General features: G+C 37.7%; 1 protein-coding gene across 3 annotated transcripts in view; it reads right to left on the bottom strand.

Annotated features, from left to right (window-relative positions):
• FAM171B (family with sequence similarity 171 member B) overlaps positions 1 to 18,887 on the bottom strand; it is a 37,491-nt gene that overhangs the window by 8,093 nt on the left and 10,511 nt on the right. For 2 of the 3 annotated variants that reach the window (XR_015804773.1, XM_088167748.1), the window contains exons 2-7: positions 7,734 to 7,970; positions 6,939 to 7,031; positions 6,487 to 6,642; positions 4,559 to 4,726; positions 889 to 1,005; positions 226 to 349 (exon numbers count right to left, since the gene is read on the bottom strand). Coding sequence is in view for 2 of the 3 variants with exons in the window: in XM_088167748.1 (XP_088023874.1) it covers positions 226 to 349; positions 889 to 1,005; positions 4,559 to 4,726; positions 6,487 to 6,642; positions 6,939 to 7,031; positions 7,734 to 7,970 (895 nt within the window). In the remaining variant the exon portion in view is untranslated. The remainder of the gene's footprint in view (positions 1 to 225; positions 350 to 888; positions 1,006 to 4,558; positions 4,727 to 6,486; positions 6,643 to 6,938; positions 7,032 to 7,733; positions 7,971 to 18,887) is intronic. The other variant, XM_014880958.2, reaches the window with a different exon arrangement.

The raw sequence follows: 18,887 nt of genomic DNA, 5'->3' as shown, positions 1-18,887 counted from the left end.
ACTGGACTGTTGACTATTAAAGCTGAAGGTTAGACTTTGGTTAAGAGGTTGTAGTGTAATTTGACATCACAAACTTAATTTTAAGTTCTGTAACAACTGTGATTTAAAAAAAAATTAGGCTACACATGAGAGTTTAGCTAAGAAAACAAGTCTTAACCTCAAAAGACTATTTTATCAACCTCAAATTTCACTCATAATGAGGTCACTGGAACTTCTTTTGCTTACCTGCAGTAACAAAGAAGAACAGCAAAAAATCCAATGATAATGACAACAGTTCCTCCCAATATGGCCGTAAGGAACATGGTGTGATAAGCTGTTATGTCCTTGGAAACAGCACTAATAATGGATTCTAGATCATCAAACAAAACCAGACAAGCATTAGTTCTTAAAACCAAATTATTCCACTTGATATGCAGAGCTAATAAACTGAACAGTACTTTTCCAGTGATTTTGTGTTCCAATGGCATTATGTTCATCCTTCCCTTTTCACCTTGCTATTTCAGCAAACTAGAAAATATACAAACAGGTTACAATATAATGACAGGTTCATCTCAAGTACTAAAGCCTTACCAAGACATCTGCTTCAATCCAGACAAATTATATTTGTATTAATTGTCCAAATTAACTTAGAAAAGTGGTCTACATTTTCTAGTTAGAACCCTGTCAGAGAGTGCTATCTGGTTTTGGAATTAGCCACACTGTTTCTCTGATAGATCCTTTTATATGAATTTACAAAACTTGCAAGAAAATCACTGTAAGGACTCAAACAAAAGTTATCTAAGTGGTGAAGTTGCATGTCACTTCTCCCTTCCTGCTGTTAAATGAAGCAATCAAACTGACAGCTTTACATGGGGAACTCAGCAATTTATTGGCCAGTTGTTGCCATACCTCTGGTTCCAGGCAGTGGAGCTGCTATCCAGTAGCCCAAGTGCTGAGCAGTGTATGTCCATACTAACTGACCATCCACTTCCTTGACCATTCCCAGCCCACGGTTTACCCAAGCACCTGTGAAAAAAAAAAAAAAAAGGACAAAACATTTGCACGTGCCATGCAGCATTCTTCTATACCTCAAACCATCAGCAATTAGGCCATTACCAAAATACACAAGGTCATGGGAAAAACTGAAACTTCTGACCTAGCCATGGTTTATTACACAGCTTGAACTGAACAGGCAAACTTCCTCTCCTGACAATTTCATCGCAAATATCTCTCTGTGGCCGTTTACTGTGAAACAAAGCATCAACACTACTTACCAGAAGTAAACTTAATATGATTCCTTTTCTATTAATAACTGTCTTTCACAAATATGCACATAATTAATTTGAAAATGCCTATTACATGACTTTCAGCATGCATTAAGGCCAAGACTAAAAGGTGAGGGAGCAGGGAACTGTTGAATATGAACACAAGTTTAACATCAGCTAGCAGAAGTTAGTGGGGAAACATTTTAATCTTATAAAGCCACAATTGGATAAACAATGTTTGTCTTGAATGTTTCTCTCTTCCTCCCTGCCCCGAGGCTGCAACACTTGAGTTAGCCCAAGGAAGTGCTATTGTTAGGACACAGATTCCACACCATCTGTTTGGCAATGAAAAGGAAATATATTATGATATGCCAGCTTCTACAATTAATAAAGCATCCATGAGAAGAGAGGGAACTATACTTAACTCACTTAAACACATTTATTGTGGGCCATTTGTGAAATTCTAAGGGCAGAAAACAGCCTTATGTTAAACAACCTTACATATTTAACCTGCAAATACTGAGAGGTAGAGAGAACCAACAGCATTTTAAAAACACCAATAATCAAAGTATGAAAACAGTGTAACTCATGTAAGTTGGAGCTTATATTAATTCAATTGGATTTTCTTCCAGGACCCTTCTTTCAGCAAAGGAAAAGGACATATCTCCCAGCCAGGAGGTAAAGATGAGGATGGGCACCTGCCACAGATGCTTACATGCACAGGCACAGAGAAAGTATCATTTAGCAGTAAAACATGCAGCCTCTGCTGGTGCTTGTGATGGCTGACAAGAGGGGAAGGAAAGGCAGCAGCAATCACCTAGAGCTCTGAAAGTGCTTTCTCAGCCACCTGAGAAACCTTGTCCAGAGTCAGGAGTAATATCAGCAAACATTGCAGAAAAGGCAAAAATAATTTCTAGGTCTCCAGAAATTCTATCTTGACTGAACAAATCCGTAAGAAGTTACACAATGCTTGCTGTCCTTTTCAGCAAATTTTATCTTCCCCCAATATACTCCATAGAAAATACTTGGTATTAAGACAAAAAAATCTGATTCATGACTAAGCCCATTTTCTCTATGGCTTACTGACATTCAAGAAGAAGGATATAATTCTCAATTTAATGTTGAATGCACGCTTTCTGTTTTTTTGTAATGATATTAAAATCCACAAAGTACTTTTAGCACTAATGCAGCAAAATATTTCGTACGAAGGAAGCCACACTCAATATAGATGAACAAATTCTGCTTTTACAGCAGCTGGAGTACAATTACCAAAGCTCATTTTCCAGGAACAGTCTCAGTACTACTCCACTTGGAGTAAGCCCTGGGAACACTGCACAGGCAGACCTGTGAAAGCAGTTTCTCTTTTTTCCCTGCAGCATATGGGTCAGCCCACACCACATCACACACAGCCCTGTTCCCTTGCCAGTATCAATGCTGACATGGGAGCTCTGATTACCATCATAACACATTACCCAAGGACTTCAGAGTTTAAAACTGTGTCGGTGTCTTGCTGGGGACATCCTGCATGTGACATCTTGGAGGCCAGAGCCTCATTACTGAGTGCAGCAGGAGCTCTGCATTCAGCTCAGATGGGGGCCTGCTGCTCCTTATGGATGCTCTGGAATGCCTGCTGCAGAGCTGAGGTATTCAGCTGCCCTCAGTCACCAGGACCTTGACTGAAACGTGCCTTGCTATTACTCAGTTACCTTGGGAAAAAGTCATTTTACATGTGTCAGGTCAAAGGTAAAAAAATAAAAGGAATGTACTTAGGAATAAGCATCCAGGAAATGAATACAGTTGCAAATTATTACTGTTAGAGAGGAAGAAATGGGAGAAAAAGTTAAATTATGCCCCAAAGGTGCTGGGTTTTTTTGCCATCCTCCTTCCCCTCTCCTCAGCAAGCAGCAGCAAAGGCTCCATGTGAACAATACACTTCAGAGAGCATCCATTACAAACAACTTGCCTTTATGGAATCTCTGTAAAGTACATCCCATTGGAGAGGAAAAAACAACTGGTTTTATTGGGGTTTGGATCAGCATGCCATGCTTCTGGCTCCTGTTTTACTCCCAAGGCCTATGCAGGGATGCTGAGTAGGACCCTCAACACCCACATAAACACTGGTTTATATTCCAACCTGATCCTGTGCTGCTCCAGTTCTGTCAACTCTTTGTTTTAACAACAGTGTTGACTTAGCTTTGTTTAGGGAGGCCAAACAGCTTAGCAAAGGATGAGCACAGGAGCTGGCAAAAGTGTGGCAGTAAGAAATTTAAACCCTGGCTGATATTTTACCACCTCAGACTAAAACCCTTTCTTTGGAGAAAAGTGCCATCTCTTTCTACCAATTACCCCTCTAAAGTCTTCTAGGTGTGTAGACAGACTTAATTTTCTATGCTAAAACGTATCCTATTTACTTTTTCCCAACAAGACAGCCCAGCCAAATTTTATTAGCACATCCTTAATTCAAATCCATGCTCTTCAGGTTTTTTTCATTAAGGGTGATCAGTTTCTTTCTTGAACATGTAAACAACACTTTGCTAGAGCTGATGTCCCTGTCCTGTACTTCCAACTGCTAAACAAAAGCTTTTTGCCTTGATAAGGAGCAAGATGTGACCTCCTCACTCACTTGTTTCAAGCTGAAGTGTGATGGTGACCTGAGGTGCAATTAGCACAATCAGGACACTAATGCACCCACACCTAATACAGGTCATTAAATGGGTTATGTGGACACAGCTCATTACTCACTCTTGATTAAAATTAGATGTGAAGGGATGACAAAAGGTTTAGAATGACTAATCCCCAGCCTTCTCTTTGCATACTGGAAGAACTGTGTTGTTCCCTAGGATAACTCTTATTTCCCCTTCATTTCACTTCCTGAATTGTTTCTGTTAACTGAAGCAGTATCTATTCCAGTTCTAGCATCAAAGGATCTTTAGAGCTTCACTCTGGAAACAAAGCATCCAAATCTTCAATTCTGGTTTGCTTTCTTTCAAGAAGGAATTCACAAAATTACTAGGCTTGAAATTTAGCATCACCTAAAATATATGTTCTGTGAACAGTCAGCCTCCCATGAAAAAAAAAAATCCAGTACACTAAATGCAGGCAAGAGGAATGCTAGTGAATTTTGCCAAAACTTTTTGAACTAGTGAAGGCAGGGAAATACCTTTGAACAACTAAAGCTAGTCCATTTTAAAAATTGACCATCTCTTGACCATCACCTCATAGAATTGTGCCATCACTGTTCCATGAGCCACAGTGCCATGTGCCCAAAACTACAGGCATGTGCTAGAAGGCAAAATAACAAATAACCCACTTACCAATTTTCATATCAAATGTCCAGGCAGGTACAGCATCTCCTGATTTTGCAGTAGTTGTGGGAAGAGGAAGTGTAACCTGAATGGGACCATTTATGTTCAGTTCTTTCCCAGCCAAAAGAACATTTACACATACGGCAGCAAGAGGGGTTAATTCCATGCTTTTGAAACCTGAAGGCAAGAAATATCTTTTAATTCTCTGTTCACAGTTTATTTAGAAAGAAATAAATTAAGAATTAAGCCACTAAAGGCAAGCCCTCATCCACTTCCAGCTACAGTCAGCTGTTATCAACTTGGTCAAATAAAAACCAAGATTACTTTTCTTCTGAACTTTTAACAACTTATGATTAAAACAAAGCACAGTCATTTCTATACCAGTGCTATAAGAGAAACAGATTTGCAGCATCCAGGTTCTATGCTGACCTTAGAACTAACGATGAGACAAAACGTTTTTGAGGTAGAGGAGGAAGGGTTTTTCCCCTCAGATAATCAGATTACAAAACACCTAATTGATGTGAAATACAGATCATACAAGAATTTTGGTATTATCACAATGTATACATAATATTGAATGAAACTGAAACATATGGAACCTCTCCTGTAAGGATTAATTTCCTAATTTGGCAGACAGAATTAAGTGAATAGTTAATCATGAGGCTTGTCAAAGCACTCAGAGGAAATGTTGCATTTACAAAGCAGCTTGAAATTTTCTTTCCTTTGTTTTCCTTTCACCAGTTTGCAAATGCTCCAGAATGCCCAGTATGACAGGATGGTGAGAGAAGCTGAAACAGAATTACTAAGTAGCAGAATAATGTTAAATCTATGCAGGCTGTTGGAAGCTGGTTGTGAGAGAACTCCTGGCACATCAGATATCAATTAGCTTCCACCTGCCCTAAAAGGAAGCCTATTCCTTTAGGGGTATATGAATAATTTAAAACACATGCCAGACAGATTGAAGGGAAAACTCAAAGAGGATAAACACTGCTTATTCTCCTATGCTTCTTTCCTTCTGCCTTCCATTTAAAGAGGTGAAATACAGACAAGAAAGATTTTAAAATATCTATGTCAAAATATCAGTATAGATGCTGCCTTTAATGGAATGAAAATTAAAGAATGGAGTATGATGAGCTTAAATAAGCCACGTAGTATGCTCTTCCTGCACCATGATGAATTTAAGAGCCTCATGGCTTCAGATCCCCTGGGAATACAAAGAAAAGAACAAAAGAAAGATGGAACTGCACACAGCACAACTACCAGATGCAAATTAAAACCTACTTATGCAAATTTAAAAACTATCTGATAGAATGACAAACACTAAAGAAATCTAATGGTATAAGAGCAGAGTTACGACTCATGAAACCACTTAGTGCTTCTCCAGTGAAACAGATGCACAGAAAACATTATTACAACTGTGCCCAGACTGTCTGTGAGCCAAGCAGGGGTTCCATGCAATCTCTGTGCTGGGTGTAACCCCTAGAACCAATCACTCCAGTGAAAATGCACAAACTCCACAGCTGAAGTTAATTGCTCCTGTTTCACAGATTTCTTGAGGTTTACTTACTTTACAGTCTGGCTATAATTGGATTTTTAAGGTGTTTACTAAACCAATTCCACAGTCACCTGATATCATGAACATACATACATATACACAGATATATAAAAATGTAAAAAGCAGACTCTGAAGTTGTATTTCAGTGCAGCAAAATTTGTTCTTATACTGCATGGACCAAAATAGAGTGCATTGATTACTCACCTGATGTGTTTATAGCTTACTCCTGTGGAATCTTTCTGACCTAATACAATGGAAGCAGGTTTCAGGCCCTCTTAAATTAAGCATATGTTTTTCTGAAACTCTGTGCACTCAATATGCATTATAATATTATAATCTTTCTTTATAAGAATTCCTAACCATCATAACCATACTCACATACCTGACTTATTTAGAATAATCCCTGTTGTTTGGAGAAAGCTGTCCACTTTCAAAAATTGCTCTGGCACTGTCAGATAGGCTGTAACATTTGCAATATGATTTGTTGGAAGCTTTAGTAAAGATTTTGGAAACTGAACACTCGGTTGAGATTTGGCATCTGTAAAAGAGTAATATTTTGTCTTAGCCACAGTAAAACATACAAACAATGTTTTTATTGCTCTTCAGAAATCCACTTAGCATAACAACCTGTTTTCACCCATTTTTCATGCATGATTTGTGTATTTCTAGTCTAGCACTTGTCCCAGCCCCTCCTACAGCTACGTAATTAACAGAAAATCTGGCTTTAAGTAGATAGGTAATATATGAGAATAAGATGATGTTTAATTTTTTTCCATGTGGGTACAGATGGCTATCACAAAGTGTTTAGTTGCAGTCTGCATATACAGAACTTACCAGACAGTTTTCCAGTAATTAAGACAGTATCTTCAAACAGCCATATATTAGCTTGACTTTGTGGGAATAACGAGAGTGTCACCAACGAGTATACTGTGGAAAATTATGATATCTGTTACACTGTGCAACCAAAAACAAATCCTCCAAGGCCTCTAAATCTAAAGAACTATTGAACAGAGCACTTGATAAACCAGAGAGCATATGAAGACTAAGTAAATTACTCCTATTTTCCAGAGCAGCAATTTTAGTGTTGAGGCAGAAAGACCTCTGTAGAATGTTTGCTACTGTTTTATACCTTCTATGCATAAAGAAGTGATTAGAATTCTTAAAAGTCTCTTTTTTTAAAAAAAATCATGTGCCTTTTTAAAAGCATGCAGTAGTTAAACAAGAAAACCTGTGAGGAAACACTGCTGAAGGGGAGCTGTAACAGGTTATACCTGTCTTAGAAGACAAAAAGCATTGGCACTGCAAGAATCACTCAGGTCAACAGGATTTTTGTCAGAACACATTAACAGCTCTTTGCTAACTCCAGTCAAAAAATTTCTAAGAATTCACTGCATGTCACAACATAACCCACTTAGACTTTAAAAGGGCTATTTTCTGTTTTAGATTAATCAGAATTTTGACAGGTTTAACAGACCGTTCACCCTTAGATCTGCATTGACAGACACCACCTCCCTTGACTGACTTCACCGAGTTGTGTCCAGCTGACAGCAACCACCCAGGCAGCTTAGGAGAGAAATTTAATTACTGCTAGATACAGTTTAATAATAGGTCTGTAAGACGCTTACGTACTTGGCATTCTCGCAGTCTTCCAAGGCAAAGGTGTCAGCAGGTAGCCATCCTTGTATGAGACAATAGTTAAGCTTAATCCTAATTTGTAGGGGATTTTTATTAACACTGCTCCATTGTTTCCAGTAAGAGTAGAATTTGTCAGGGTGTAGTTAACAAACACCTCTACCACCGCTTGTCGCAGGTATTGATGACTGATGATGTCATTTACTTGAACTTTTAGTGTAAAAACAGATCCTACTGACAAAAAGAAAAGAAGGGAGTCATGATAATACATTACAACTAAGGACCATAATTTTGTAAAGAAGTCCTGGAGTTCAGGTCTTTGCTATTCATCCACTGCACAGTGGATCTCTATCCCTGGCCAAAGGTATATAATGCAATTATATACCCCAGAGAAGGGGGAAACAAAAAACTTAAGATAAGGCACAAAGGTATAAAAAAGTGTTTATCAAACTCATCAAATATAATAACTATAATATAATAACAGTTAAAGAAAAAACTAAATAAAGCATTCAAAACCAAATTACAAAGCAATCATCTCCTTTTTGTTTAAGCTTGAAGAATGCACCTGTGACAAGGTGAGATTAACTGTGCTCTGCAATATCACACTGATAATGCAGATGGTCTTGTTATCCAACCCTTGGCTTGGCACACACATTTCAAGATGCACCTTGAGTTGGTAAAGGCAGAGAACCTGATGTCTACAGACAGTGGGACAACACATTTATATTTACATGTGTAACATTATTATAAAGCAACTGAATGAATCCTGACACTGTTTTAAGCTACCATCTCCCAGCAGACTTGCACTGGGCTACTTTTCACCTTCCTACATTGCAACTTCTGAACAGTATTTCTCTAATTAGAGGATCTGATAAATACCACAGTGTCTTGCAGAGATCATAATTACATTGACTAAAAATTATGTTGAAAATATTAAATCCCCTTGAAGAACAGTCACAAGGTGCTCTGAATCACATTCAATTTCTCTCCATCCTGATGGCAAATAAACTCTTGGGGAGTCTTTTCACTGTATATGAAAAGAGACAGAATTCCACATTATTTCCAGAACAGAGTTAATTTGTTGTTAGAAATTAAAATATCTATGGATGGATCACTGTTAAAAATATTTTAAATAATAGATTTTCCAGTATTTTGGTTACAGATATGCTACTATTCAATATCACTGCACTACTTTGGATCCTAATACTTTCAAATACATTCATCATGAATATGCATTTCTATTTAGGTCAAATGTCATCTTAAGTTATTTGAAATGTATCTACCCAAAATCATACTTCAATTTCATGATGTTATCCTCACTATAACTGAGATTGACATTGCACCAAGAGATTACTGCCACTGACCTTGATTTAAATGAATGGGTCTTGAGGAGCTGAGTGCAATCCATAAAAAAAAAAAAAAAACCAGTATGTAGTGGAGATACCCTCCAAGTTGGGCCTCTCTGAAATAAGTATTTATTTAGACCTACTGTATGCATGGAGCATATTGTACATTCATGCAAAAAAATGACCTGCACACATCAAAAGCTACACTGGCCTCACTTATTGCTGTTTACCACATACACAGTGAAAACTCACCAGCTGTGCCAGATTGATTCTCTGCAATGTTATACAAAAATCTACATCTCCTTGAGCAAATTGATACATATTTTCAGAAAAATTTAAAAAACCCAACCCAATGGCACTCAAATGTATTTGACAGAATTAAACAGAAAATACACAATAATCTTGGAACAATGTCATCTGTGGTTTTTTTCCTTATGTAAGATATTTCAAGAATAAAATTGCTTTAAATTACTGTGCTAGAGGGGTTTTAAATCATGTAATAATGGGGGGAAAAAATTATGTCATGTCAGCAAATTACAGGCTCCAAACAGCTCCTCCAGGCATTGATCCAGTTATACAGATACTAGCATCATTCCAGGGGCTGCCAAAACTTGAAAAACAGGTCATTTGCCTCTGGCCAATGACTACAGAGGAGAGAAAACAGGCTGTGCACAATATTATCATCCAGTAATCACTTGGAAGTCAGGAATCTATCATGAAATGATATTTAAAAGTAAGAAATAAAGTGGTACAGAATTCAAGTTCATGCCAATAAGAAGGAATACCAGAAATGCCTGTTATAAACTGGTATTTTAACAGCTGGAATCAAGTCAGGAGAAAAAGAGCCCAGTTTTAACAGCTGAAATAAGTCATAAAAAATTAAAACCTAAAATGTACCCAGCAAGACACATTCTTTCAATCATTTCATACTTCTAATGAGTATTTTCCATTTCCTGCTGACAAAAAGCCTAACAAGAAAACACAGGAGTGAGGGCAAATACCACAGCCCTCCTCCAGCTGTTGGTAAATTCAAAGGTTGTTCCATGCAAAACTATTTCTTCCTCTCATCTCCTCCATTGACAGCCATACTAATCCCCACTTTCTTAAAACCTTTGGGTTCCAAAAAAATTTATAAAAAGACTGTAAAACTGTAGAAAGCTGTGCTATTTTCACTCTCTCATGGTGAACTGAAGAATACCATTGGCTGTTTTTTAGCCATGCTAAACTTTGATTACTTCCTTCTCCTATGGGTATAGAAATTGCCACAGCATTTCCCAGAAGTGATATTCTGCCTGAAATGTGGATTGAAATCTTGGGGGGGTTGCTGAGACAAGCTCTCCAGTGGCAGCTCTGGAAGAGTCCCACCTATTGTGTTGATCCTCACACAGGGCACCATTTCATATTGTATTTTTTGGGGCTTTTTCTTTTCTGCTAGAGTTGAGATTAAAAGTTCGAGATATGCTACTTCATATTCACACTTAGATGTTCATTAATGTTTATGTTACAGTGAGTGCTACAGCACTTCTAGCTAATAAGCTAAAAATGGTGAAATGGCAATGTGGTTTTTTTCCTTACAAGGTTTTTTAAACCGAAACTGTTTAATTAAGAAGTAACACCTAAATTATTTTTACTTTTGACTCAATGACTAAACACCCATGACCTGTAATGCGGAATTTTCTATCCAATTAAACAAGGTCCTACTTAGACTCATAAAGAAGGTAGAGAAGAAAGAAACCTCCGCCCCAAAACTTCTATTTTGCTCTCTATATATTGTTATATTTCAAAATCTTAAATTCTAAATTTTCCACCATGTGATATTACACACTTCTATTTAAACAACACAGAATGATCTTAGTTCTATTATCCAATTTTGGAAGCCTTTTCCAAGGCCTCAGGTCAAAAGCAATGCTTTCCTGAGGGTCAGTGCTCGTCAGCACAGAAAGTTTAAAATTCTCAGTATCCAGAGTTCCAACACCCCCCATGTGACTGTCACACCCAAGCAGCAGCCACTCCAGCAAGGAGTGCTCACTCCATGCCTTTAACACCCAGACACAGACTGTGCTAACACAGGAGTCCTCCTGACAAGAGGGAGCTGTGTCCTGCCTGCACATGGATTTGCTAATCTCAGCTAGAACATCCTCTGCCAACAAGTCACTTTAAACTCCCAGGGAATGGTTTTGGAGAGACTTTTTAAAAAAATTATTCTTTGCACTCCTTAACAGTCATAGCACAGGAGACATAAGGACACATCATTACGCCTCTATCCAAATGCTTATGAAATGATAACATGTTAAAAACCCAAGTGAAAAAAAGCCAGAATCCAACAGTAACATTTTGCCACTCACACAGCCACGTTCTCCATAGTTTTGCAGACCAGTTGCTGCAGCCTAGTTAAAAGCAAGATATTCCCAGGGCCCCAGAGCTCAGACTTTGTTTGCAGTTCTGGTCCTACAGAACTGATAATTTCTTTCCAACCTTGACATCCTCTGACCAGCTCCCTCCTCAAACCAATCCCCTCACAAGCCTCACATCCATTTAATGTGCAAATGTATCACGAACTTAATGGCATTCAGTTATTAACAATGCCACAGTAACATCCAACACACCTAATTTGCAAAGAAAATACTTTCCCTTTCTTTCTCTTTTCACAAATGTCTTAATTTACAAGCCTTCAAGGACAATTTTAAGTCTCAGCTATAACAGAAACTGCAGCAAGATATTTTACTTGCAATAAAATATACTGAAAAAATAATTCAGATAAAAATAATGAACGGTTGGTTAGCTTTTTAACAAAACCAAAGCTGAAAACTTAAACAAAGGATGAACCTTGTGCTTTTTTCTGGTCACTGACACGTGCCAAACACAAGTGGGTCAGCTGTATCTCAGTATTAAACAGATTTGACAGAACTCCTACAATTAGAAGAAAGAACTCAGTCCTCGCTAATTTGATTTGTGCTGCCTCAGAGGAAGGGATTCCTCTCTTGGCAGGTCCACTGGAAATGCCAGCTCCTGCAGCATTAAAATGTTTCTCATAAACCTTCATACAAATGCAGCAGTTATTCAAACAAAGGGAAACAAGGCCTTCTACCACATTTAGCTGCTTCAGAAATATCCTGGTCAGTAAAACTGATGACACCTCATTTCTTTGAGAAAAACTATCTAACACCTGGAATTTGGCTTCATTTCACTATCCTAACTCAGAAATTGTATCACAGAACTAAGACAAAGAACTGCTTGGAATTGCAGCTGAGTACAAATGTAACAGTCTAAAAAAAACCCCTCAATTATGGTCCATGTAATTTGTTCTTAATTCTGCAGACAAGCATGTCATCTGGTTACCATTTATGTGAGATTTAATTACCATGGTCAAGGCCAGAGGCCTCACAGGCACCAATGTGTTTCAAACTACACACATCATTAACTGAGATACGTGGTGCTGAAAACATACACACAGGGCACTGCCCAGGAAGAATTCCTACACATTCTGCAACCCAGCCCTAAGCCCCTTTCCCTATTTATCACCAAGTTCCTATAGCCAAAGAGGTTCTGCCCCTGGAAGGAGTTACTCTTCTCAAACACACAGATAACTACCCAGTTAAGCAATATCTTATGGGATGAACAGTAACTACAATCAAAATATTCATTAGTTCCTTCCTTCAGGGGGGACTCCTCTCACCCTTGCCCAGAGATGTTCAAATCCATGCCAGAAAAGGCACACACTGGCAATTGACTACACCAGGCAGAGAAAACCAGGGCTGTGCCATTTCCTTGGTCTTAGCTGACTGAACAACCCTTTTCCCATCTTTTACATTCGTAGAACACCATCTTTTTTGGCTTAACACAATTAGGGATATGAAAGGTGCACTGATGTGTAAAGAAAAAAATGTGTAATAAGAATAAAGAGCTTTACTACACATCCAATATTGCAATGGGCATTGCCATGGGGGGTGGAAATCAATGAAACACATAATCTAGACAGCCAACACACATCTGGCTCCAGTACAAAAAGGTCGTACAAAAGTCATCCTCCTGCCCACAAAAACCAATCACTATTTCTTAAAATTTCCCTAAAACTACAGTAATAGCAGTGACAAACTACAAAAGCATAGATTGAAAAAGTAAGAGCCCCCTTCAGTTCACTAAAAATCCACGTACAAGTGGGGGTGATTTAGTGCAGGGCCAAGCCCCCCTCCCCACAGGGCACCATCCATCTGTGGGTACCTTTTTTCTGGAGCAAGGTACAAAGCACTGACACAGGACTGAGCTTTCTGCCTTGCACAGTGCATTAAAATGACATAATAGGTGACCCCTAAACTCCCATAACTGTTTTATGGGTGTATTGTGAGAGTTATTGTCAGGCACGGGGGTGAGCTCTCTGGCTGGTTTTCAATTATGCTTCTCGTAGCTATCAAATAACCTGCAAATCTAATTAATAACCTCTACAGCCAAATGCAGGCTTCATTTGTCAGCTATCAGGGTTCTTTTATCCTGTCATAGTCCATGCAGAAATTTATAGACCCTAGTACAAATGGGCATATACATGTATAAAGATCTTTCTAACTCTACACAAATCATTCTATCTATTCCAAATCGGTATCAGAATATCTCATTTAGAAACTAATTACGCAATTCTTTATAAGGATGTTTTATATGCTGCTCCCCTGATTTAAAACAGTAGCAGAAAATAAATAGCAGAACATTATTTTTCCTCTCTAAAATGGAGCAGGAAGACTGCTAAAATAAAAAATACACTGCAAGTGTTTTGGCCTGGTAATTTTAACTTTGTATTAATTAATTGCAAGTACCATCTGCATATTTAATTTTCAACAGCTTATGACTGAACTGAGAAGCAAAGCAGCTCACACTGTTCACAAAAGGTCTGAGAAAATTCAGCAAATACCTAACCAGCTGTAAAAATCAATTCCTCAGGATTCCTTAGATTTAGATAAGAACAACACTTGCTTAGGACAACAAATGAAGTCATTCCACCTGGCTGCAAAAACAAAACACTTGGAAGTTGACAACTGCTGCAGTCTCCCTCTTGCACTTATCAGGAGGTTAAGTTTGGACCATCCCTCTCCAGAATCACTCTGAGACTTAAAACTTTCCAGCCAGGGACTCAACACTAACTCCAAAGTGATGGGTAAAGAACAGGGGTATATAAGGACAGACACAGACTGCAGCAGTTGCTAAAAATTGCCTTATTTAGGTTGATCTTTAGGCAAAGTGGCAGCTTTATGGCTCTAATTTTAAAGCAAGTACAGGCTACTCCTTGAAACGCCCTTTGGAGAAAAGATACTGATGTTTTACTGTTCTGTGTCAGGGGTGCTGGTCACTGCCGTTCAACTATACACACTTAGAGAAAATTGCTTTTAGACAATACAGGTACCATAAAAAACATTGTAAAATCTATTTTTTTAAACAAACTGAAGCACAGAGCTGGTCAGCATTTGCTGCATTTGTATATGAACAGCCAATGCACATAATCCATAGAGTACAGCTCTGTAGCTCCACACTCCCTTAAAATATTTTAATGCAAAATCAAACATTAGGATGGATATTTAAGAGAAGAGCTTCGGCAAATCTCTTTGCAGTGACACAGAACACATTACCCATTTCCAAGGACAAAGCAGCAAAATAGGGTCTGGGAAAGTAGGACACCACAGTATTCCCATATTTCTGGTCAACCAATTTCCACAGAAGGCATCTGCAAAATTTCAATTACGAGGGAGCTAAAGGTAGGTCCTGGGAGGAACAGGCAGTCCCTTTTACACACAGAAATGCTGTTATAGTCATTTTTACTGTAGGAGGCAATTTAACACAATCTAGTCAGGTCTAGGTGCTTCCACCAAGTTTGTGCCTCACAGTCAAGAAAAACTGTAATGTCAGAAATTTTAAAAAATTTAGCAAACTGTTGCCTAAGCTTTGTCACACATCAGGCTACTCAAGTGAGCTTTTGCTGGAAAAAAATACAATTATATTCTAATTCTGAGACTTTTTCAAACAAATTATTTTATATTTGATTCAAATAAAGCTTTATTTCAGATACAGAGAACCATTTCCTTATTTCACCAGCATAGTTGTGATAGGCATGGTGCCAGAATTGTCAGACATCTGTACACGGGTTAAGAGGAAATGGAAATTATTTCCTAGAAGCTCATTCATATCAATACATGCATCATTTCAGCACACACTATAGTATTCAGGCGATTCTTCCTCCCACCTTACTGGGAAAATGAAAAACAGAGCATAAGAACACCTTTCACACACTATTCTGACTCCTCAGTACCACATCAAGGAGGGGCTGCATCTCTTGAAACACCTGGGTATTTTTGCTCTTAAGAGCTGAACAAAACAATGCAAGAAGAGATGTAAACCCTGTCTGCTGTCATCTCAAACAAAAATACATCTGCTTTCTGCTCATTCACTGGGTTCTGAAAACTCCCCACTTCCCATTTCCCATTGCCTTTCATAGTGTCCTCTTGCCTTTGCAGAGCTCTGCTCAGTCTCCTTCCTGCCACAATTCAATCCACCCTGGAGTCATCTCTGTGATGGGGAAGGCCTGTAATATTTTAGCCAGTGAGATCACTGATTATGAAAAAAGACCAGTACTTTTCTAAAGATGAGGTTTTCTGCAAGCCTCACGCTAAAAAGAGCGGTGAATTTATTACATGAAATTAAATGCATTGAATCAAACCCATCAAGATGAGCACTTTAAAGGGACACTTCTAATCTAGCAAAATGAAAAACTGCCAGGGATTTGCCTCTGGGAAATTAGCATGATCCAGAGAAAACTTCAAGGTTCTAAGTAAATTACTAGGTCAAAGACTAATTATTCATTTAGTTTAAAACAGATCTCAAATGCAGTTTCATATTATAATAAAACCAGATCAGACAGTATGAAGAAGCTGACTGCCTACTGACATACTGGAGCTAGTGTTATATATTTTACTGATAAGAACACAGCCTTTTCCCCTTCTTAAAGGGATTTTGAGAGGAAACAAAAGTAAATAAATAAAGAACAAACCCCAACACAACAGAGAAATAGAATGTTTATCTGAGTCATACCTTGACCATTTTTTCCCAGAAAAAGTATTCGTAGATTTGGCACCATTTTTTACATAGAACTAGCACTGCACTTTACTGATTCTTTCACAAAAAAAAAGTTGTTAGTTGCATTTATTTACAGACAACAATTTTGCTCCACTTCAGCAGAATAATTATTTTCTTTCACTTTAACAGAATAATTAATTTCCTTTTATGCCAAAATATTTCGGGATTTATATTTTGTATGGAGCTGTGTGCATACATAAATACAAACCTTAAGCAAACAACAAGAGGAAAAGGAGATTTGCTTTTTTGAAGAAACAGGTAAAGAAAACTGCAAACATTCTTACTAGAAATCTTGTCCTCGAATATTTGTTGAAAAATATCAATTTATTCCTCATTAGTACTTAGGCAATGAAAGAATTTCCAAAGGAATCAATGGGCATTAGGTCAGTGTAAACCAATTAACCTTTCTCCCCACAACTTTTGCTGCCAGTGCCTCCAAATTCAGAAGCAGCTTAAAGGAAAGATGAAATTTAATCAGGACTAGATATGGCCAATATCCAACTCTGGTAAACTTGTGCTGCCACATTTTGATGTGATATTTGCCCAGCATAGGGTAATATTTCACACATGAGAAAGACTTTAGACACTCCTAGTATTTCCCTACAGACATTAAATGTCCATCCATCTCATTCCCTGACACACTTGTACAGGTACTAATTGCAGCACTACCTTGAGTTCCCATTAAAAATAAAATAAAAAGACAAAAACCCCATCAAATTTTTAAAAATGCAAACTTTTAATGCTTGCGATTATTTTATGGATTTGGATTACTTTATAATCTGGATGGCCTCAGTATTCAAAATCTGTACGATTGCATAGGCAAATTATAGTTTTTTCAATTTGAAGATCTGCTGTATATATGAGAGGACTGATCTGATAACTTATTTGAATACATAAACAAAAATAGGCATTTTCTACAATCAGATGTGATCTGCCATTAGAAGGGGTTACACATCCATCCAAGGTCTCAGAACAGATGCATAAACAAACTGCATAAACATGATAATCATTCCACAAATGCTGTCAGCAACCAAAATACTGACGAAATTAAGGTTCTGCAAAATCAATAAAATAAACCATGATGATCACAGGCTGCATCCCTAATGATTACTGCTGCATAATCAATGAACACCTTCCTGGAATGGTCCTGGCTTGGAAGAAGTGCAGCAGAATGGCATCAGGCTAATCCATAAAGCTGCTAACCACTCACTCTCCTCTCCAGTGGGAGCACACCCCCAAGCACTTTGAAGTGCTCCTGGTAAGATATAGAAAATAGAAGGAAAATTCCCCTTTATACATTTTTATGGGCTACCTAAGCAAGAGCCATGAAATTCAGACAGGAAAGCAGCCATGAAGGTTAAATGGGATTTTTTCCCCCCGTATTCCTTTAGTTCTGCATGGAATATACATGTCATTTTAAAAATTCACAGGAATAATTTTAAGTGCATAGCATGTACTGCTGTAAGGTACTCATTTGGGAAAGAGCTGAAAGATGTTTTTTCACCATTAGATGCTTTACTTCACAAATTAAAATCAGACTGTGTCATCACCCGAGACAGAACATGAGAATTCACAGGACACAATAAACCTATGAGAATTAAAATTACCATAGCAACTTTGCATTTTGATTTGCTGCTATTTTGTTGAATCAGCCAGCCTGACTCTCAGAGCTGTGGTTACCATGGAAGACTGAAGCAGAAATTCACCTTCCTGGGGCAAGGGAGACAAGCAGCAGAAAAGATGAAATGCTGCAGTCTGCAGAGCTTCACTTATTTAGCAGTCATTTATTTTAAATATCATCTTCTGTAATTTGAGATAAGTGAGATAAATTATTAATACAGCAAGAATAAAATCTTAAATAAAACTTACCTTTCAAATTAAGATAAATTTCCAAGTGGAAGAGATTAAAATGAGCAAGTAAATACTACAAAGAGCTCCTGAAACCTACAAAAATAAAACAGCTTTGCCCAGGCATTTCAGAGGCCATTATAAAGTTATTTTTTTCATTTCAGTTTACTCATTGACTAATACTAAACCTGTAATGCTGCTTTTTTTTTTTTAATCACTGCCAATATCATTTTACCTTGCATCAGAGTTGAGGGAATGAAAATATTAAAAATTCACACTTTGTTACAGAATATTGGGGGAAAAGTACAAAGAGAAATATTGTAAAATCTTCATGATACTCTATTTTAAATATAGGGTTTTTATATAAACCCCACAATATATTACACAACTTCAAGAAAAATGGGCAAATGCCTATTAAAGGACAAGCCAACAACATGCATTTCCAACTCATGAACTTTACAATTAAACCTTCAGCATTTAAACAGCAAAAATAAATCAGTCAGCATCATCTTGACAAAATGAGACCATTTCTCCTAGAGAATTTCTAATGATTTGTCAAAACTACCCTCAAACAGTCAATATCCTTGGACAGAAAGAATATTCCAGTATCCTTGCAACATGAATCATCTTTTTATTTTTATCCTAATGGGTCACGTACAGGATTTGTCTTGTGGAACTCCCAGTGATGGCTCGTGAGTGAAATTAGCTTAAAAAAAAAAATGTGCAATTTTAAACAAACCCTTAATTTGACAGAAGGAGGGGGGGAAAAAATCACAGGAAAACAAAGTAGCACCTGTTCAAACATGACATTTAATGCTGAGAAACCCTAAGACAGATATGCATC

Source organism: Sturnus vulgaris, chromosome 7, assembly GCF_052056855.1.
Source record: "Sturnus vulgaris isolate bStuVul1 chromosome 7, bStuVul1.hap1, whole genome shotgun sequence".
NCBI classification, from domain to species: Eukaryota; Metazoa; Chordata; class Aves; order Passeriformes; family Sturnidae; genus Sturnus; species Sturnus vulgaris.
This window is presented reverse-complemented; position numbering and strand designations above follow the sequence as displayed.